At 42.8% G+C, this 22,407-nt stretch overlaps 1 protein-coding gene across 2 annotated transcripts in view; it reads left to right on the plus strand.

Annotated features, from left to right (window-relative positions):
- RPGRIP1 (RPGR interacting protein 1) overlaps nt 1–22,407 on the plus strand; it is a 62,415-nt gene that overhangs the window by 39,132 nt on the left and 876 nt on the right. For both annotated transcript variants that reach the window (XM_045584248.1, XM_036448314.2), the window contains 4 exons: nt 4,507–4,607; nt 15,186–15,378; nt 16,894–16,978; nt 20,968–21,095. In XM_045584248.1, coding sequence (XP_045440204.1) covers nt 4,507–4,607; nt 15,186–15,378; nt 16,894–16,978; nt 20,968–21,095 — 507 coding nt within the window. The remainder of the gene's footprint in view (nt 1–4,506; nt 4,608–15,185; nt 15,379–16,893; nt 16,979–20,967; nt 21,096–22,407) is intronic.

The following is a 22,407-nucleotide window of genomic DNA, read 5'->3' on the forward strand; positions in this document are numbered from 1 at the left end:
CAAAAGTTACTGCAAATAGGTTGGGTGGGGCTGCAAATTGGATGAAGGTGGGGTTTCAGGAAATCACTTGGGTGGAGAAAACATATATGGCTGCCAGTCAGCTTTGGACTGGGGAAGTTCCAGCATAGGAACAATGTACTTGCTCCTCATGGGTGCCTCTGCAGAGATGATCTCCCTCCTGATTTAAAAAACAATCTAGCCTGTTCTATGCCTCTGCCCCTCCTACCAGTCTCAGTGTAATTTCTTCTTTACTTCTCTAGTTATAGGACTTCCATTCAGCTAGCTTTCAGGTGGTTTTGAATGATGGTTGTTCTGTGTTTTTGTTGTAATTTTGATGTAGTTGTGGAGGCAGTGGGTACAGGTGTTTACCTATACTGCCATCTTGGTTCTTTTTCCAAATTTTTTTTTAAATTAAGGCAAAGCTTTTGTGTTACAATGAGAAGTAGACATGATTTCAGGTTACATTTGTGGCAAACTAGCTCATTCAAACCAACTCTCCCATTGATGGCAACTATTGTAAAAAGCTAAAGTTAAAAATAATAATCATAGGATGAGAAACCAAGATGGTGGCATAGGTAAATGCCTAACTGCAGCCTTGCACAACAATTTCAAAAATACAACTAAAATACAAAATGGACATTATCCAGAACTACAGGAAAGTTGAGTGACTGGAAATTCTACAACTAACTAGAAGGAAAGAGAAAACCAGAAGGAAAATCAGAGGAGCTGTAAAAGCCTAAGATATGGAGACACAGTGCACATGTGGGGAGAGGATGGAGCTGGAGAGGAGGGCGTGGCTGAGAGTCTGGCTGGAATGCCAGACTAGTGGGAAGGAGATAAAAGCTCCAGACTGCACTGAACCCCACTTCCAATCCTACTTCCAACTGCACTGAACCCCAGTTCCAGGCTCATTGAGGGAGAGACTAGACTGGTAGCGGGCAAAACTTGAAGGCACCTTTCTCTCAGAGGTGCTTGCAGTGAGTACCAAAGGACACTGAGGAACAATGAGACTCAGGAACCTCATAGGGCAGGGCTGACGGGAAGCCAAGGCTGTTAGGCTCCACCCTGAAACTCCACCCCATCCAAGCTGAGCAAAGAGGCATTTGCAATTTTGCAAATCTAGTTGAATAAGGCTATCTCCTGGCATAGACTCAGCTGATCCTAACAGCCAATTGGCCTGGAGGTCAGTTCCTCCCAGTGATACCAACAACGATCAAGATGTAACTACAACAAGGCTGTACACACAGTCCACAAAGGGGTGCACCAGGAGTGTCCACCTCAGGTAACTGGGAGGCTGAGCCACTGAACCATATTGAACACCTAGCACACAAAGCCACCCTACCAACTCAGGGAAGCAGCAAAAATGCCGAGACAAGGAAACAGATCACAAATGAAAGAAATGGAGGACCACAAGCAACTGGATATAGAGTTCAAAACCACAGTTATAAGGTTTTTCAAGAATTTCCTAAAAAAAAAAAAAAAAAAAAAAAAAAAGAAAAAAAAAAAAAAAAAAAAAAAAAAAAAAAAAAAAAAAAAAAAAAAAAAAAAAAAAAAAAAAGGCTGATAAAATAAATGAGACCTATGAGGATATAAAAAGGGATCAACTAGAAATAAAGAATACATTGTCTGAAATAAAAAATATTATACAGAGTCCTAAAAACAGAACGGAAGATCACAAAAATCAAGTCAAAGATTTGGAACACAAATAGCCAGAGGACACTCCTCCACAGAAGCAAGAAGACAAGAGAATCCAGAAAGTTGAAGATAGTGTAAGAAACCTCTGGGACAACTTCAAGTGAACCAACATCAGAATTATGGGGGTCCCAGAAGAAGAGAGAGAGCAAGATACCGAAAACATATTGGAAGAAATAGTGACAGAAAACTTCCCCTACCTGGGGAAAGAAATAGACTTACAAGTCCAGGAAGTGCAGAGAACCCCAAACAAAAGGAATCCAAAGAAGACCACACTAAGACACATCATAATTAAAATTCCAAGAGCAAAAGACAAAGAGAGAATATTAAAAGCAGCAAGAGCAAAGCAGGTAGTTACCTATTAAGGAGCACCCATACGATTGTCAGCTGATTTCTCAACAGAAACTATCCAGGCCAGAAGGGAATGGCAAGAAATATTCAAGGTGATGAATAGTAAGAACCTACAACCAAGATTACTATATCAGCAAAGTTATCATTCAGAATCGAAGGCCAGATAAAGAGCTTCACAAATAAAAAAAAGCTAAAGGAGTTCATCACCGCCAAACCAGAATTATATGAATTGCTGAAGAGGGTTCTTTAGGAAGAGGAAGAAAATAAAGATAAAAATTATGAACAACAAATACATAACTATCAACAAGTGAATCTAAAAACCAAGGGAATTAAAAAAATCTGATGAACAATATTAACTGGTGAATATAATAGAATAAAAGGTATAGAAGGGGAGTGGACTGACGATTCTCAGGGAATAGGAGAGTGGGGGATGTGGGAAGAGACTGAATATGAACTGTGCACCTATGGATGAGGACAATGGGGGGTGGGAAAAGGGCAGAGGATGGGGTGGGAACCTGTTGGAGGAGAGCAATGGAGGGGAAAAAAATGAGGAACATTTGTAATAATATGAACAATAAAGATTTATTTTTTAAAATAATAATTATAAAAATAAAAAGCTAAAGTTATATATATTTTAAATCTTAATATTTCTAAAAGCATTAAAGAACCAGTAAGAGAGGGAAACCCAGCTAGCATGGCTCAGTGGTTGAGCATTGACCTATGAACCAGGAGGCCACAACTTGATTCCTGGGCAAGGTATATGCCTGGGTTGCAGGCTCAATCCCCAGTGTGGGGCATGCAGGAGGCAGTTGATCCATAATTCTCTCTCATAATTGATGTTTCTATCTCTTACTGTTTGCAAAATACATTGTAAATATTAATGTTAACCAATAGAAATTATAGAACTGCTAAATACAGAAATGTATACCCTACCCGTGTGGCTCGCTTGGTTGGAGCATTGTACCATACACCAAAAGGTGCTGGTTCGATTCCCCATCAGGGCACATACACCGGTTTTGGGTTTGATACCAGATCTGGGTTCGTATGGGAGGCAACTGATCAGTGCTTCTCTCTCATGTGGATATTTCCCTCTCCCAATCTCCCTCCCTCCCTCTCTCCCTCTCTCCCTCCCTCCCTCTCTCCCTCTCTCCCTCTCATCTTCTCTCTCTCCCCCTGACTCCCGTCTCCCTTTCTCTATAATCAATAAACATGTCCTTGGGTGAGGATTGAAAAAACAAAAACAGCCCAGGCTGGTGTTTCTAAGTGGTTAGAGCATTAGCCTGAGCACAGAGGGTCGAGGGTTTGATTCCTGGTCAAGGGCACATACCTGGGTTGCAGGTTTGTTCCTTGCGCACCCCCCCCCTCCCCCACAACCCCCGTTGGAGCCATGTGGGAGGCAACAAGTTGATGTGTTTCTCTCACATTGGTGTTTCTCTTTCTCTTTCTCTCTGCTCCCCTCTCTCCTCCCTCCCACTCTCTGAATAACAATGGGAAAAATATCCTCGCTCTTCTAGTAAGGATTAAAAAAAGAAGCAAATTAGACACAACTGAAGTGAGAGCTGGTGAAAATATCCAGAGTAAAGCAAGGAGAGACACCAAGATGGAAAATATAAGAGAAGCCGAAACCGGTTTGGCTCAGTGGTAGAGCTTCGGTCTGCGGACTGAAGGGTCCAGAGTTCGATTCCGGTCAAGGGCATGTACCTTGGTGGCGGGCACATCCCCATAGGGGATGTGCAAGAGGCAACTGGTCAATGTTTCTCTCTCATCAACGTTTCTAGCTCTCTATCTCTCTCCCTTCCTCTCTGTAAAAAATCAATAAAATATATTTTAAAAAAAGAAAAGAAAATACAAGAGAAGAAAAGAGCCATAAAAGATAGAGAGGGAAAAAACAAAACAAAGATAAAATGAGGATGTACAAGGAGAAGAGAAAGGAGGGGACAAGTGTAGTATTTAAAGTGATAATAACTGAGAGTTTCCCAGAACTAATAAAGATATTAAAGCCTTGCCTTAACCAGTTTGACTCGGTAGATAGAGCATTGGCCTGCGGGCTCGAGGGTCCCAGGTTTGATTCTGATCAGGGGCATCTGCCTTGGTTGCCGGCACATCCCAGGAGGCAGCTGATTGACGTTTCTCTCTCATCGACGTTTCTAACCCTCTCTTCCTCTCCCTTCCTCTTTGTAAAAAATCAATGAAATATATATGTTTTAAAAAAAGACATTAAGGCCCGGCTCGGTGGTTGAGTGGTGACCCAGGAAGGTTTTTTTTTTTTTTTTTTTTTTTTTTTTTTTTTTTTAATATAACCTTTACCAACTTGGGCTATTTGGGAAGAATAAAGACCACACTCTATAGTGGGCTGTATCACTAAGCATAGAGTTCACTATTTGTGGCCTACATTACATAGAAAAAAGAAAAAGAAAAAGAAGTTAAGCATATCGTTCACAACTTGGCAATTCTCTTCCTTAGCAGATAAGGAATCCTGTGAAGAAGCATCTGAGGTCAGTGAAGCACAGACCACAGACAGCGATGACATAGTGACACTCATCCCTCAGAGATGTCCTAAGGCAGTGAGTATTTGGGTGGCCATTGAGCGGGTGACAGACAGTAAATAAGGGCAGCTAGTGCACCTAATGACCAGGCGTGTGAAGTTCAAGTCTAGTTTTAATTAGCCTGGTGGGGAATTTAAGTTACTGAGTTAAGTATACTGTACATTGAGAGTGACTAGAACTCTGCTGATACAGTCAGATGAAAGGATCTCTCCTGTTTGGACCTCTTGCCTGCCTTCTTCATCGTGTAGAGTGATCCACTCCCAGCCTGCGTGAGGCCCCTTCCTGTAACTCCGCCGAAGGAGACCGGGCTTACCTGGGGAGGTGGAGGCTGGAAGAGAGGTTCTTCCCAGGAGGGCTTAGAGGGATTATTCGGTTTCTGAAGTTTCTGACCCAACCTTTAAAACCTGTCATTACCATTAGTTACTCAACATTTCAGTCTCAGATCTCCTCAGGAACTAAATGAGAACACACACCCTGGCAACAATCATTGTGCTAGAATCTTGTGGTTTGTACACGAGGTAGAAAACAATCACTCTCTCTCCACCAGAATGCTCCCTGGCAGGTTTGTAGGTGCTCAGTAGACAGCTGTTGAATTGAGTGACTGAGTGAAAGATGAAAATCTCATTGAGGATTAGGAACTTCATTAGAAACAGTCAAGTATAGGTGACTTAGAATCAAGGGAGTAGATTATGTGATATAAACTCTAAAGGTTTGCAAGAATCCAGAAAAAGGAAATTTTGTAGAGGTCAGAAAACTTACTTGAAAGTCAGAACCTGTACTGAGGATTTGCAGGAAAATGAAGGATGTTGGCGTGGGGAGAAACAACTCAAAGTCTGTAGACTTAAGCAGTGAATATGGCAAATAGTTAAGTTTACCTGCTTATTGAACTTTTATTTGTCATATTTCTTTTAGACATTATGTAATCCATGTCCTGAGAAAAGTTTATAAGACAGAGCAGAGCCACTGCATGTTAGAGCTAGACAACGTCTCAGAGATGATAAAGGTGAACACAATTGAATGGTGTGTCTGGGGTGACAGATCTCATTAGTGAAGGAGCCAGAGCTCCAGTCAAGGTTTCTAAACCAGGATACCTCAGATCAATACAAAAAGCAGCCAGCTGGTCAGCACATTTTTTAACTACAAGGTAGACAGATTACATTAAAATATTACTCTAAATTAAAGGCTGCTGAATTAATCTCCTTTTCCAAAATCTTTGTGTACCAAAAAAAATGTTACTTGAGAAACTGACTAGACAATCAGTGGGTCCATGCTGTCTGTCACTACTGGAGCCAATTAATCAGAGACAGGGTTGAATCATATGTGAGCCTTAATTTTAATACTACAGGCAGTACAGTACAGCAGCAAGTCATCCACAAAAATCTGCTCTGCAACCCCCTCCTAAGCCAGCTGTTTCTATAGAGTGGGACAAAGATTACACGGGGAAGTAGGGATTATGGGCATGGGGAAGGAGGCTATTCAGGTTGGGGTGAAAGTCCATTGTTTGGGCAAAAAGGTTGTTAATCTTTCCATGGTAACAGGCAGTTCTCGAGTGAGAATGGACCACATTTAAAGGCTGACTCCCTGGTCCAAGGTTGACTCCCAAGTCCCAGGGGCACCCAACTCCCAGCCAGGTCAGAATGTCCTTTCTTTAATCAACACAAGGCAATCATGGTTAACAGAGCATGGTTAATATTTCCCATAACCATAGCTTGTATTCTATCTTTGTCCCATTCCTAAAGGCTCTCTGTGCTGATCTTCTCCCTAAGAATCCCCTAGACATTATCTCAGTAGCAAACGTGGTTTCCTCCAGATGGAGTCCCATTCCTGGTCCCAGGAAGCAGTCTCCCTCTCTGAGTGGACCATAGAAAACGTTCTCTTCCCCGTCCAATAGCTGCTAGTGAGAAGGGAGCAATCACTTACGTTTGCTTCATGGCCTCGGGTTACTGTCTTTTAGCTGTAGTGTGTATCAAAAACCTCAAAGTTTATTCTCTTTCCTTATACTCTTAATTTCAGGTGTGCAGGATGTCCCCTTATATATGCTAGCTAATTAATTGTAGTAACTCTTCCCCCCAGCCAAATTAGCTATCACACCTGAACTAATAAACTGAGGGGAACTGCCTGTCAACAGCAGTTTATTTCACAGAGTTCTCAAGATCAGGGTGCCAGCCTGGTCACATTTTGGAGAGGATCCTCTTCCATGATGCCTACGGTTAACTTCTTATTGTATCTTCACAAGGCAGAAGGAGAATGAGCTAGCTCTGACCTCTTTAAATAAGGGCACTAATCCCATTCATGAGGGCTCCATCCTTGTGATCTAATTATTTCCAAAAGGCTCCATCTCAGAATACCATCACATTGGGATTGGGGTTTTGTTTGTTTGTTTGTTTGTTTATTAATCCTTATCCAAGGATATTTTTTTCTATTGATTTTTATTTTTTTATTTTTTAGAGAGAGTGGAAGGGAGGGGAGGGAAAGGAGAGAGAGAAGAGAAGAGAAGAGAAGAGGAGAGAGAGAGAGAGAGAAAGAGAGAGAGAAGGAAAGGAGAGAGGGAGAAACAGCAGTATGAGAGAGACACAATGACTGGTAGCCTCCTGCATGCACTCCTACCCAGGCCAGGGACTAGAACTTGAAACTCAGGTATGTGCCCTTGATTGGAAATAGAACCTGAGACCCTTCCATGCATGGGCCAACACTCTAAGCACTATGCCAGCCAGGGCAGAATTAGGGTTAATATATGACATATATATATATATATATATATATATATATATATATATATATAATGTATATTTTATTGATTTCAGAGAGGAAGGGAGAGGTGGAGAGACAGAAGCATCAATGATGAGAGAGAACCATTGATTGGCTGCCTCCTGCATGCCCCACACTGGGGATTGAGCCCATAATTGGATTTGTTCCCTGACCAGGAATCAAACCATGACCTCCTGGTTCATAGGTCAATGTTAAACCACTGAGCCACACAGGTTGGGCTTAATACATGACTTTTGAGGCAGCACAAACATTCAGTTCATAACAAACCATATGAAATTTTTATTTTTATAGATAAAAATATTGTGTTTCATATGGTACTACCTAATAGAAATGAATAAAGCCTTCATATGTAACTGGCTCATATGTTAATCTTATTCATCCTCCCAATTCACCTTAGTTATCAGAAAAAATTTGATGTAGTTTGCATAAATATGGGTTTCTGATCATCTGCTATAGGTTTAATTGCAATTAAAAAATTTTTAAAAATATTTTTTATTGATTTTTTACAGAGAGAAAGAGAGAGGGATAGAGAGTTAGAAACATCGATGAGAGAGAATCATCCATCAGCTGCCTCTTGCATACCCCCCACTGGGGATGTGCCCACAACCAAGGTACATGCCCTTAACCGGGATCGAACCCGGGACCCTTCAGTCCGCAGGCTGATGCTCTATCCACTGAGCCAAATCAGCTTCGGCTGCAATTTAAAATTTTATTAAATTATACAACTAAGGTAAGAATACATTTCTCCTTTAAAACTAGAATATTACAGATAAAGCTAAATCTCTTTTGACCACTACTTATAATCCCTGCTGCTTCTGCCTCCTGACCCCTGCAAAGGAAATTATTGTTTTGAATGTGGGGTATATCTTTTCAGATCTTAAAGGACTTTAGCATTCATATTGTTTTGTATTTGTCTTTATGCTTTCAAATAAATGGCATTAAACTGTATCTATTATTTAAAAAACCATTTGGAATAATTATAAATTTACAAACAGTTGCAAAAATATGTACAGGGAGGTGCCATATATTCTTCACTCAGTTACCCCCATTTTTTAAATGCATAGTTAAAAAACGTGCATTTTTCCAATCAGTAATGTTTAGTAGTCTATCCATGTTGAATTTAGTTTTTCTACTTAATTTCTCTTAAATACTGATCAGCATGCCATTAAATTAATAGGTGACCTTTTACTTAGATCTCCATGGGTAATGCTGCTTGAGCTAAAATGCCATGTGCTTGATATTCATTAACTCACCAAATCCTCACAGCAGCCCTGTCCATTGTTTACTTCTTGTTTGCCAGGCTCCTTTCCCACCCAAAAACGTGTAGCAGCTTTAGTCACATAACCCCAAAGTGGAAACATCAATGTGTTGATCAATAAGAGGATGAATAAACAAACTGGCAGATTCCCACAATGTTGCCAGGTTCTCTCCACACAAAATGATGAATAAGACAGAACTGGTCCATTCTCTCCACACCCCCCCCCCCCTTTTTTTTTTAATCTAATGTTTGTTGTTGTTTTTTATTGATTTCAGAGAGGATGGGAGAGGGAGAGACAGAAATGTCAATGATGACAGAGAATCATAGATTGGCTGCCGCCTACACGCCCCCACTGGGGATCAAGCCTGCAACTTGAGCATGTATCTTGACCAGGAATCGAACTGTGACCTCTTGGTGCATAGATCAATGCTCAACCACAGAGCCACACCAGCTGGAGCCCCATATTGGTTCTTTTTAAAAAAATACATTTTATTGATTTTTCACAGAGAGGAAAGGAGAGGGATAGAGAGCTAGAAATATCGATGAGAGAGGAACATAGACCAGCTGCTTCCTGCACACCCCCTACCAGGGATGTATCCGCAACCAATGTACATGCCCTTGACCGGAATCGAACCTGGGACTTTTCAGTCTGCAGGCCGATGCTCTCTCCACTGAGCCAAAGCAGTTTCGGCCATATTGGTTCTTATGGCTAGCTGAATAATTAAAATGACAGGAGAAAAACATGTTTTAATATATACACACAGGAAATTCACATAAGCATGAAAATTCTCAAACAGTAAGGCAGAATAAGGTGTGTGTGTCATTCTGGATTAAGGAGAGGGAGATAACAGTCTGGGACTTGAAAGTGAAATAAGGCAATTCACAGTGAGTTGGAAAGAGTTAATGTTTAGTAAACAAATGTTTGCTGGGCCATCTAGAGACAATGGGTCAGTGAGAGGACTTTGGTCCAAGGGGCCTGCTGGGTTCCTCCCATCTACCACGCCAGTTCGTGTTATACTGTAGTCATCTAAGTGGCAGTTCTGGGACAGGCCTTCTATCTCCAATGCTTTTTAGATATTTTGGGGGAAGGTCATTGATTCTTCCTGAGTCTTCTGTTTCTTTTCTAAATTAAATGTACAGGGTGACATTTAATAGGTTAATAGGAGCATATAGGTTTCAGGTGTAGATTTCTATGACACAAGGTCTGTATATTGCCCTGCCTGTCCACCCCCCAAAGTAAATCTCCCATCACCATACATTAGGCCCCCTTCTCTCCCCACCCACCAACTTCCCTCTGCAACCACCACTCTGCTGTTTGTGTGCAAAGTTTCAGTCATATTTCCCGGAAGAGGGACCTGGCCCTTAGGGGGTCTGCTTGGGACTAGTTGGAAGTGTGTGGGTTCTTGACTTCATGCAGGGAAATTTTCACAGCAGGAGTTCAAGTGAATTTTAGAGCATGTATGCTAAAGCTGGGGACAGGGAGGGAAAGAGAGAGAGAGATGAGGGAGATGAGAGAGAAAAGCATTGATAGGCTGAATCCTGCCCACACCCCAACAAGGGATCAAGCATGCAACCTGGCTATGTGCCCTGACTGGGAATTTAGTCCGCCCCTTCTAGTGTAGTACTGGACAACACTTCAATCAACTGAGCCACACTAGCCAAGGCTGGTCCCTTTTTAAAAAATATGTTTTATTAAAAAAAAATAAATTAAAAAATATATTTTATTGACTTTTTACAGAAGAAAGAGGGATAGAGAGTTAGAAATATCAATCAGCTGCCTCCTGCACACCTCCCATTGGGGATGAGCTCTCAACCAAGGCACATGGCCCCTGACTGGAATCAAACCTGGGACCCTTCAGACTGCAGGCCAATGCTCTCTATCCACTGTGCCAAACCGGTTAGGGCTGGTCCCTTCCCTCTTGAATCTTACCTTCTACTGAGAGAAAACAAGTATAAATCAGTGAACAAATAAGCCAGATATTTGCTGATTCTAAATACTATGAAGAAAATAAATAGGCCCTACTGGCATGGCTCAGTGGTTCAATGTTGACCTATGAACCCAGAGATCAAGGTTCAATTCCTGGATGGGTACATGCGTGGGTTTTGGGCTCAATCCTACTGTGGGGCATGCAGGAGGCAGCTGATCGGTGATTCTCGCTCATCGTTGATGTTTCTATCTCTCCCTGTCCCTTCATCTCTAAAGTCAATAAAAATGTATTTTCAAACATGTACATATTTTTTTAAAATATATTTTATTGAATTTTCAGAGAAAGGAAGAGAGAGGGATAGAGAGTTAGGAACATCGATGAGAGAGAATCATCGATCAGTTGCCTCTTGCATACCCCCTACTGGGGATGTGCCGGCAACCAAGGTATATGCCCTTGACAGGAATCGAACCTGGGGCCTTTCAGTCCACAGGCCGATGCTCTATCCACTGAGCCAAACCGATTTCGGCCATGTACATATTTTTTTTAAAAGAAAACAAATAGAGGAAGAGGATCCAAGATGGCTGCTCGGGTAGACACCTAACCGCAGCACACAACAATTTCAATGGAATACAACTAAAATGTAGAGTGGACATCGCCCAGAGCTACAGGTAGTCAATTGACTGAAAATTCTACAACAAGAAGGAAAGAGAAAACCAGAAGGAAAATCAGAGGAGCTGAAAAAAGCCTAAGGTACGGAGACATGCTGCGCGCCCGCACTCAGTGGAGAGGTTGCAGCCGGAGAGGAGGAGAGGGCTGGGTGCTGCCTGGCGTTCCCTAGCGGGAAGGAAATAGAACCCCCAGCCTGGGCTGAACCCCAGATCCGGCAGCGCTGAGCCCCAGTTATGGGCCAGACCCTGGGGACCCAGGCTCCGGCAGGGGGAGATGGGGCTGTGAGGCGGAATCCCAAGTGAGCAGCGAAAAGCAGGGCCCCCGGAGTCGCGCGCACAAGTGCGCAGAGGACAGAATGTTGACTCTGATGCTGGATTACCCTAGCTGGAAGGAACAGGGCCTCCGGCGGCACCGAGCCTCAGTCCTGGACCAGACCCTGGGGACCCAGGCTCCGGCAGGGGGAGACGGGGCTGTGAGGCGGAATCCCAGGGGAGTGGCAGAAAGCAGAGCCCCCAGAGTCGCGCGCACTGCGCGCAGAGGACAGTCTGTTGACTCTGATCCTAGACTCCCCTAGCGGGAAGGAGGAAAAAAAAAGCTCCAGACTGGAGGAATGCGACAGGGAGCAGGAGCCCCTGCCAGACACCAGCCAGCCGGGCGCTGGCAGGGAGCCGGGCGAAGGGGCCCCCGGGGGGGGGGGGGGGAGGGGGTGCCTCTGAGCCTTTGACCACTGAGCGCGGGCAACAGAGCCAAGGCCGGGGGCTGCTTCCTGGGCGGCGCTGACCCCGGCAACAGGCTGAAGCAGCGCAGGAGCCCGCGGAGAACAAAGGGGTGCCAAAGGCCAACCTGCTGAGCTCCCAGGACAAGGAGGAAGAAACCAAAGTTCTCAATGTGAAGAAATCAAGTGAGAGCAAAAGATAGTAAAATTACTTAAGAAAGAATACAAAGAAGATCTTGAAAAATCAAAGACTAAGTCAGAACTCAACTCACCAGCCAACATTGCAACATAAATGCGTGTTTTTTTTTTTAAAAAGAAAAAAAAAAAAAGGCAGAATGTTGGAACAGCGGCGGCCAGGCCTAGAGTGCCCAGGCACAAAGAAATGGCAGCCGGGCCCGGAGCAGCAACGGCCAGGCCCCAGAGCAGCAGCAGCCAGAACCAGAGCAACAACAGCCAGCACTGGAGCAGCCAGACCTGGGGCAGTGGTAGCCAGGCCTGAGGCGGAGGCAGCCAAGCCCAGGGTGGCCAGTCCAGGAATACCCAGACCCGGAGTGGCCGGGCCGGGAGAAGCCGGACCCAGAGCAGCCGGGTTGGGAGCAGCCAGGCCCAGAACAGCAGTAGCCAAGCCTGGAGCATCCAGGCTGGGAGCGGCCAGACTCGGAGCGGCCGGGCCCGGGACAGCTGGGCCCAAAGCAGCCAGGTCTGGTGCGGCCAGGCCCGGAGCAGCGGCTGCCAGGCTGGGAGCGGCCAGGCCCGGAGCAGCGGCTGCCAGGCTGGGAGCGGCCAGGCCCGGAGCAGCGGCTGCCAGGCTGGGAGCGGCCAGGCCCGGAGCAGCGGCTGCCAGGCTGGGAGCGGCCAGGCCCGGAGCAGCCGGGCCCAGAGCAGCCGGGTTGGGTGCGGCCAGGCCTGGAGCAGCAGAAGCCAGGTCCAGAGCAACTAGGTCGGGAGCGGCGGTGACCATTCCCGGAGCAGCTGGTTGTGGAACGAACCAGAGCAACAGAGGCCAGGCCTGGAGCAGCCAGGCCCGGAACAGCTCGCTCCTCGCCTGCCCCTGCCCCTCGGCTGCCTCTCAGACATGGCTGGAAACTTTTGTGGGAACTTGAGGGTCTGCTGAATCAAGTGATGAAGGCTTAGATCTGGATGTGTTGAGTTAGTATAGGGCTGGGGTGTTGATCTGTGTTGATCTGTGAGTGCCTTGTGTGGGACCTGGATGAGGCTGGTTGACCTACTTGGAAATCTCTTTTGTGTGAAATGTATCATTGGGCATATGGTGGTATTATTGATATGAGAAAATGCTAAGTAACTGATTTACTATCTGAAAAGGGATTTACTATCGGGGAAAGGGAGGGAGGAAGAGACTGAACATAAACTGCACCTATGGATGAGGACAATGGGGGATGGGGAGGGGGCGGAGGGTGGGGTGGGAACCTGGTGGAGGGGGGAAGAAATGAGGAACCTTTGTAACAATATGAACAATAAAGATTGATTAAAAAAAAAAAGAAAAAAAAGAAAACAAATAAGGTGACAATAATAGATAGCAATGAGAGGGGTTGAGTTAGGTAAGGCCACAGTGAGGAAAAACTGCTTTGAGGCCAAAACTGGTTTGGCTCAGTGGATAGAGCATCAGCTTGCTGACTGAAGGGTCCCAGGTTCGATTCTGGTCAAGGGCATGTACCTTGGTTGCGGGTACATCCCTTGTAGGGGGTGTCCAGGAGGCAGCTGATAGATGTTTCTCTCTCATCGATGTTTCTACACCCCCTCCCTTCCTCTCTGTAAAAAATCAATAAAATATATTTTAAAAATAAATAAATAAAACACTGCTTTGAGGAGGAGGCATTTGAACTGAAGCCAGGCTTTGCAAATGAGCCTGGAGAGGAACAGAGGAACAAATGACCATAAGTGGCTTCTAAAGAATTTGCCTTCTGATCTGTAAACTGAGCAAATGTACCAGGACCTTGTCACTTTCATTTCTGTGCCACCAGCTACCTACATGAAAGAGGAAGGTTGTAGGGCAGAATAATGCCGCAGTAACAGCCTTATTCATATGTATCTCTGTGTATTTGCCGAATTGTGAGACAGATTCCTAGAGTGGAATTGCTGGTTTTAAAAGGAATTGTGCACTTAAAAATTTCACAAATAACACAAAATTATCAACCCTCCAATCATACCAATTTGTACTCTCACACTACAGTGGCTCTTTCTCACAGTGTTACCAGCTGTATTCCCCCACCATTCTTAGTTCCTAACTTTAATGAAATAAGAGTGCTTGTAAGGGAAGGAGCCAAAACTAATTTTGAAAATTACTTAGGCCTAGGTGCACAGAGAGTTAACAAATTAGGGGCATGCTAAATGCTGGGACTAAAGAGGTTAGTGAAACACACTTGTGGTCCTGGAACTCGTGGAGCTTACAGTCTACGAAGTGCTCTCCAACAGAATTATAATGTGAGCTACAAGTGTAATTAAATTTTTTTTTAGTGGCCACATTAAAAGTGTAAAAAGAAACAAGTAAAATTTTTGAAAAGATAAATTTAAAAATATATTTTATTTAACCTACTAGTAAGTAGCAGAAGTATCATTATTTCAACACGAAACCAATAGAAAAAACTATTGAGATATCTTACATTCATTTTTTTTATTGCAAAGTCTTCAAAGTCCCATGTGATTTTATACTGATGGAAAATCCCAATTCAGATTATGTCACGTGTGGCGAATGGCTATGGTGTTATGGGCCTTAACTCTAATGCAATGCTTTTCAGCTGTGAGCTGCATCCATCATCCGGGACTGTAATCGTAAGGGGGGAGGGGCAGTCCAAGCCAGCACTACAACAACAAAAAGCCCAGTAGGTAGCTCCTTGCTATAATGCCTGCAACAGCTCAAATCAGTCAGCAGGTCTCCTAGGAGCTAATCTCAGGAAAACGCTGGATTGGTTTTCATCCAGAAAGTTGAAGAAAAGCTATCTGCTCAGAAAGTTTCTTGATTCTTTCTACATGTGGAGATGGCTGAGGAAGGCTGGTCTGAGGACAGCATTCACTGGACCAGGAGACAAAACGACTGGATTCTCACTACCCATTTCCCCCACATTAGCGGGGACAATTCAGTCACGTGGTCTCAGTGCCAATATTACATACAAATTGATTCTCAAGGAATAATACGCAAGACGGAGTAAGCCTGTGACTGACAGTAATGTGTTAATTAAGTGAAGTATGTACTTGGAGCATCCCTAACCTATAGAAAATAAATGTCTTTTTCTTACCAGGATTCAGAGAAGATGTGCATTGAAATTGTCAGCCTGGCCTTCCACTCAGAGGCCGAAGTGATGTCTGATGAGAACATAAAACAGGTGTATGTGGAGTACAAGTTCTATGATCTGCCCCTGTCAGAGACGGAAACGCCGGTGTCCCTGAGGAAACCGAGGGCAGGAGAAGAGATCCACTTCCACTTTAGCAAGGGTGAGGCAGCCCCGCGGCCAGCGGGGAGAGCGGGCCGACGGACTGCGGGGCCAGAACTACTCTGGACTTCTGATGGGGTGGATCCAACCCTTTTTCTTTTACTTATCAACATAGTGTGTGCATGTGGTTTGAAAATATCAGGTAGCCTTAAAAAAGGTTTTGAAGTAAAAGTAAACAGCCCTTTGCCCCACCCCTTCTCCAAAAATCACTCCCATGCCCCTTCTGTCATCCCTCAGTCTGCTGTACCAGTTTTTTTCCTTTTTTCTGTTATTTCTTCTGTTATTTGACTCCATATTTCTGAGTAATGTTTTATTGCAATTTACCAATTCACCAACTTTAGAGATTGTCTGCTTAGAGATTATCTATCTTAGAACATAACATTTCTTTCACACCATACGCATGTTCACTTCCCCCCTTAGATGTATCATAAGGTCCAAACTTCTATCTTGCCTTCCCACCACCCAAGTGTCTGTCTTGCATCCTTTTAGTTGCTCAGTTATACCAGGGTCCTCACTGGCCGCAGGGGAAAGGAAGAATGCCTCCTCCTGAGCCTGTTACACAGATTTCATAGAACGTAATGGCTAGCACTTAATCATGTGGCCAAACCTAGCTAAAGTAGAGGTTGGAAAAGATAGGTCAGTTTATTGGACACTGTAACATCTATACTAATAAAAGGGCAATATGCTAATTAGACCAGACATCCTTCCGGACAAAGCCATGGTGGCAGGGGGCGAGGCAGAAGTGGTTAGGGGCGATCAGGCCAGCAGGGGAAAGCACTTAGAGGGCAATCAGGCTGGCAGGGGGGAGCAGTTAGGGACAGTCAAGCAGGCAGGCAGGAGAGCGATTAGGAGCCAGTGGTCCTAGATTGCGAGAGGGATGTCCGACTGCCGGTTTAGGAATGATCCCTACAGGCCAGGCCGAGGGGTCCCACCTACAGGAGGGACCCTGCTCACTCCGCAGATGCCCTCGAGCCACAGTGTCACCCCAGGTGTGGCCGGTAGGGGAGGGGCCGACGGAGGTTGGCTCCAGGGCCTGCCCAGCCCGTTTCACCCATTCCCGCCCTATTGGCCACCTTCTAATTAATTTCCTTTCAATGTGCATGAATTTGTGCACACCAGGTCAGTAGTATGTAAATAATAGGTGTGGCCCAGCCAGTATAGCTCAGCAGTTGAGCGGAGACCCATGAACCAAGACTTGCTGGTTGATTCCAGGTCAGGTTGCAGGCTCAATCCCCAGAAGGGGGCGTGCAGGAGGCAGCAGACTGAAGATGTTTCTCAACGATGTCTCTATCTCTCTTTCTTCCTTTCTCTTTAAAAATAAATAAAAAGTGTTTAAAATAAATAATAAATAATAGGCATGGCTGGGTTCAATAAACCTTTACAAAACCGGGTGGCTAGCCCCTGGGCCCTATTTTTCCAACCTCTGTTTTATATGTACCACTTATGAAAATCTTAGTGCCCAAATAGCAAAAGTGAATGATTCTCTGTCCTTTTCCCTCTTCTTATCTTAATATAGTCATAGACCTGGACCGCCTGGAGCAAAAAGGCCGAAGGCAATTTCTGTTCGACTTGCTGAATGGTCAAGGTCCTGAGCAAGGATGGTAAGCATTTACTCTCCACTTTGAAAGAAAAGAGATATTCACCCAAGAATTGAAGAGTTTTAGTTTGGTTTTGTGCTGATATTGAATATGTTTACTTCTTTTACATTGATTTACCCTTAATGAATTTCTCATCTACTTGAGCCTCATTTATGTTCATGGCTAACTATCTGATAAAATATATAATCTCATAGATTTAGTTCATTTCTCATTTCATACCAGCTCGTGTGTGTGTGTGTGTGTGTGTGTGTGTGTGTGTGTGTGTTTGAGGCATCAATTTACTTAATACTGACAGTACCCTAAATGGAATGGACAAATGCTGCAATATTTTGAGATAATTTTATTCATTTCTCATAAACACAGTACCATCACTAGCTTACCAAATATTATGGCTTTCTAAAATTAATTTTGTTCAATTTTAAATATTATTTCTTTGCAGGAAATACTTTGATATAACTGAAGAAATTCTAGATCTACTATAAGTTTGAGGAAAGCCAATTGTCATTATTCCTGTCATCTGAGGAGGCCTTTTAGAGATTCCAGATGAAACATAAAGGATATACCTATACTTAAAAAATTATTTATTGTTTAGCGGAAATTTGAAATTCAAATTTAAGCAACCATATGTTTGGGGCTTCTTTTATTTTTTTTTCTTGTGCAATATCTGCCAACCTTAATTCCTTAATGTATATGTGGGTAAGAAATAAATTAATTCCTTAATGTATATGTGGGTAATGTATATGTAATAAATTAATTCCTTAATGTATATGTGGGTAAGAAATAAGATAGGGGGCCAGTGTTTTATTACTTATCTAAAAGCCCAATACATTTATTTAATTTGCTTTTACTTTGTCTCCAGTTAGTCATAGAGAAAGGAGACAGCTGAAATAAAGAGTGAATCTGACATCAGAATCACAATGGACTTTTAAAATAGATAAAAAGCTTACTGTTAACTTTTGGGAGTGAAAAGTAATTTGGTTGTTTCTGGATTCATGTTAAATTTAGCTTTTTCTTTTCTTTCTCTCAGCAACCCCAGAGCTCTCTTTTCCTTTATTTCCTTACCAGAGGCCCGAGGCATGAAGATTCGTGCTAGAATGGGCCCTCCTTTCACTGGCTGCTGGCATCACTTTTCCACTCAGGCCCAGCCCTGGAGCAGCCTCTTTCTGGCCCTGGAGCCACCTCTTTCCACTCCGGCTCGCCTTCCCTGCTGCCCAGTAGTTGAGCGACTGGGGTGGGCAGAATGCCTGCAATGCAAGTGTTCTGCCCACCCCAGTAGTTCAACTCCTGCATATGCAAATTAGCTGCCATTTTTGTTGGGTTAATTTGTATATCACTCCTGATTGGCTGGTGGGTGTAGTGGAGATATGGTCAATTTACATGTTTGTCTATTAGGTAAGAAGATACTGCTAACACTTTTCTTTCCTTTTTGCAACTTTCTACTCAATTTTAGAGTTCAGTTTATTTTATTTTGACTTCCTTTTGCCAATATGGTACAATAAACAGAACATTCTCTTTGTAATCAGACAGACTTGGTTTTGAATCCTGATCTTCCACTTATAATGATCTCTTAAGTTATTACTTAGTTTGAAGGCTACTGTGAGCATAAAATTGAAATAACATTGTTTGCCTAAAGCACTTGGTATTGTGTCTAGCATGCAGTAATGATAGCTACTATCCCTTTCCTGGGAAAATTGGGATGAGGGAGTTGGTATTAACCCTTTGCAGTTTTAAGTTCTCAATAACCATACAGAAACATAACCACAAGTGAGTATTGCTTACTGAGTTAGAAATGTATCATTTCAGAATTCTTCTTTCAGCTTAGTTATCTTTAGCTGCAATTTTAAGAGTTTAAATTTTTAGTCCTATTTAAAAAAAATATATATTTTATTGATTTTGTACAGAGAGGAAGGGAGAGAGCTAGAGAGTCAGAAACATCGATGAGAGAGAGTCATCAGCCGCCTCTTGCATCCCCCCCACTGGGGATGTGCCCCCAACCAAGGTACATGCCCCTGACCGGAATCGAACCCGGGACCCTTCAGTCCCCAAGCTGACGCTCTATCCATTGAGCCAAACCAGTTTCGGCTTAGTCCTATTCTTGTTCCCTTAGTACTATTAGCCATCAATGTTTGCTTTGAAAAGCCCATATTTTTATCGATTTCAGAGAGGAAGAGAGAGAAACATCAAAGATGAGAACCATTGATCAGCTACCTCCTGTATGCCTCACACTTGGGTCTGAGCTTGAAACCAGGGCATGTGTCCTGACTGGGAATCGAACCATAATCTCCTGGCTCATGGGTCAATGCTCAACCACTGAACCATGTTGGCTGGGCCAATGTTTGCTTTAAAAAATATATAGAATTATACCCTGGCCAGTGTTATTCAGTTGGGTTGAGTGTTGTTCCATGCACAGAAAGGTCATTGGTTCAATTTAGACCAGGGCACATACCCAGATTTCAAGTTTGATCCCTGGTGGGATCAATGTTTCTCTTTCCCTCTCTCCTCCCTTCCTGTTTCTCTAAAATCAATAAACACATTAAAAACAAGTATAGGATTATGAAGTGTCCAGAATAGGCAAATTGAAAGACAGGAAGTAGATTAGTAGTTGCCATGAGCTGAGGGAGAGGGCAATAGAGAATGACTGCTTAATGGGTACAGGAGTTTTGGAGGCGATGAACGTGACCTGGAATTAGATAGCGGTGATGGTTGCACAAGATTGTGATGATACTAAGAAATACTGAATTGCACACTTCAAATGATTAAAATAATGAATTTATGATACTTGAATTTTTCTAAAAAAAAAAATTAGTAGGTACCAGTCTCTGGAATTCAAGAAATACAGAATTTTCTTGTTTCCTTTACTATGCTCAGTCTTGGTACCCAACTTTCATTTAGAAATTGAAAACTTTTTTCTAACTTCTCCTGTTTATTGGTTTTTGTGCAACTCATCCACTGACCTTATCAAATCTTTCAAAATTATAAACCAGCTCTATCTGGTTTGGCTAAGTGGATAGTGTTGGCCTTCGGACTGAAGTTATGGGTTCAGTTCCGGTAGAGGGCACATGCCTGGGCTGCAGACTCAATCCTTCGTGGAGGGTGTGCAGGAGGCAGCCGATCAATGATTCTCTCTCATCACTGATCTCTCTATATTCTTCTCCCTTCCTCTCTGAAATCAACAAGGATATATCTAAATATATCTCAACGGTTTTGAGACAACCTGCTCAATTACATTATCTTGAGTCTTACAGTTCCCTTTCAACGCTGGTTGTTAAAACTTAAAAAAAAAAAAAAAAAATATATATATATATATATATATATATATATATATATATATATATATATATATATATATATATTTTATTGATATTTTACAAAGAGGAAGAGAGAGGGATAGAGAGTTAGAAACATCGATGAGAGAGAATCATCGATCAGCTGTCTCTTGCACACCCCCTACTGGGGATGTGCCCACAACCAAGGTACATACATGCCTTGACCAAAATCGAACCTGGGACCTTTCAGTTCGCAGGCCGACGTCCTATCTGAGCCAAACCGCTTTCGGCATTAAGACTTTTTAAATATACTTTTTAACATCCTCACTGCAGATATGTTTTTGATGATATTTTTTAGAGGGAAAGAACTCTCTCTCTCTCTCTCTCTCTCTCTCTCTCTCTCTCTCACACACACACACACACACACACACACACACACACACACACACACGGTGCCAGAAACTGATCAATTACCAACTGAATGGGAGATTAAAGCTGCAACCTAAGCCGAGAATTAAACTGCAACCTTTTGGTGTACAGGATGATGCTCCAATCAACTGAGCAAGCTGACCAGGACCGGTTGTTATTTTAAATTACACCAATTCCTTACTCTTTTGCTGTTGCAATTAGACATTGTCTAATTTATGATTATTTTTATCCTTTTTTTTTTTTTTTAAGGCTTAGATTATCAGCAGTGCTGAATTAATTGTAATTTCCCTCCCTTAGTTTAAAGTTCACAGTGGTAAGTGATCCTATGGATGAAGAGAATGAATGTCAAGAAGTAGGATATGCCTATCTGAAACTACGCCAGATCATGGAATCAGGAAGAGACATTGTAGAGCAAAAGCTAGACAGTGAGTAATACATGTTTTGTGCTTCTCAGTTCCATTTATTTTTAAGCAAGTCATCATAATACTTTTCCTGTTTTACCTTCAATGCATAATTACTGCTACAAAGTTTGAGACAAATTGGGTGGAAATCCCTATACCTCTACTTACTTCTAGATCAAACCTGAGGGTAGTCAATTGTCGATTTTATTAAAAAAATTTTTTTTAACCTTTCTACTTGTCAATTTTAGTTCATATACCTCTTGATTACTAGAACCTACTATGATTCTCCAATGTTTGAGATAGGAAAAGTTTGAAAAGACAAGTTTTTTTGTTGTTTTTTTAATTTCAATCAAATTTAAATGCCAGAATTTCTGTCCCCTCTTGAGCAGTTTGTAAAGGCAGCTCATACCCCTTCTCTTTTAATGCCTTATCATGCACCCCATTTCTTAGACACCAACTTTCTACTCCCTCACCTCTCACAATATTGGTAACCAAGTCTTATCCATTCTACTTGCAAAGTGTCCTGACTACATTCCAACTGCTATACTAGTTTTCTGAATTGATCTCTCTGGCACTGGTTTCTTCAACCCATATCCATCTACTACAGTGTTTCCATACACTTGTTATAAGGCCAACATGTTTTAACAATATTTGCATTTGAATGCCTGTAGGTGGGCCTGCTCTGTCCGGTTCTCTGTTCCCTGTTCTGAAATACAGCTGGGACTTCACACATTTACCTTAGCTGCTAGGCTGTAGTGGGCATTTACTATTCACTAGACTAATGGTTTTTGAATTTCCTGTCATAACCCATTAGTGGATGGTGAGATTAAATTATTGTCACATTTTGAAGAAAAAACACACACCAGAGAACTGCAGAAAAGAAGCTATCAGAGTACATTGCACAGTACTGCTCTACAGCAGCAATTCTCAACCTGTGGGTCACAACCATTGGAAAACAAATATTTAATTATGATTCACAACAGTAGCAAAATTAGTTATGAAATAGCAACAAAAGTAATTTCATGGTTAATTTAAACCATAATAAAGGGTCGCAGCATTAGGAAGGTTGAGAACCACTGGCCTAAGGGATCCTTGTTTATCCTGCAGGTTCTTCATCCTGAGTTTGAATGGTGGGTTGCCCTGGTTCAATTCTTGGCCTTTTATTCTCCATATACCCTTTTCCTACATGTTTGCATCCATTCTCAGGATTTTAATTATAACCTAGAAATGATCTCAGATCTAGGTTTCTAGACCAGATTTTTAATACAATTTAGCTTACAGCAAACTAAGTAACTACTTGTATGCCCTTAGCATGTCCCCACCCCCACCCCCACTA

Source organism: Pipistrellus kuhlii, unplaced genomic scaffold (genome assembly GCF_014108245.1).
Source record: "Pipistrellus kuhlii isolate mPipKuh1 unplaced genomic scaffold, mPipKuh1.p scaffold_m20_p_1, whole genome shotgun sequence".
Lineage (NCBI taxonomy): Eukaryota > Metazoa > Chordata > Mammalia > Chiroptera > Vespertilionidae > Pipistrellus > Pipistrellus kuhlii.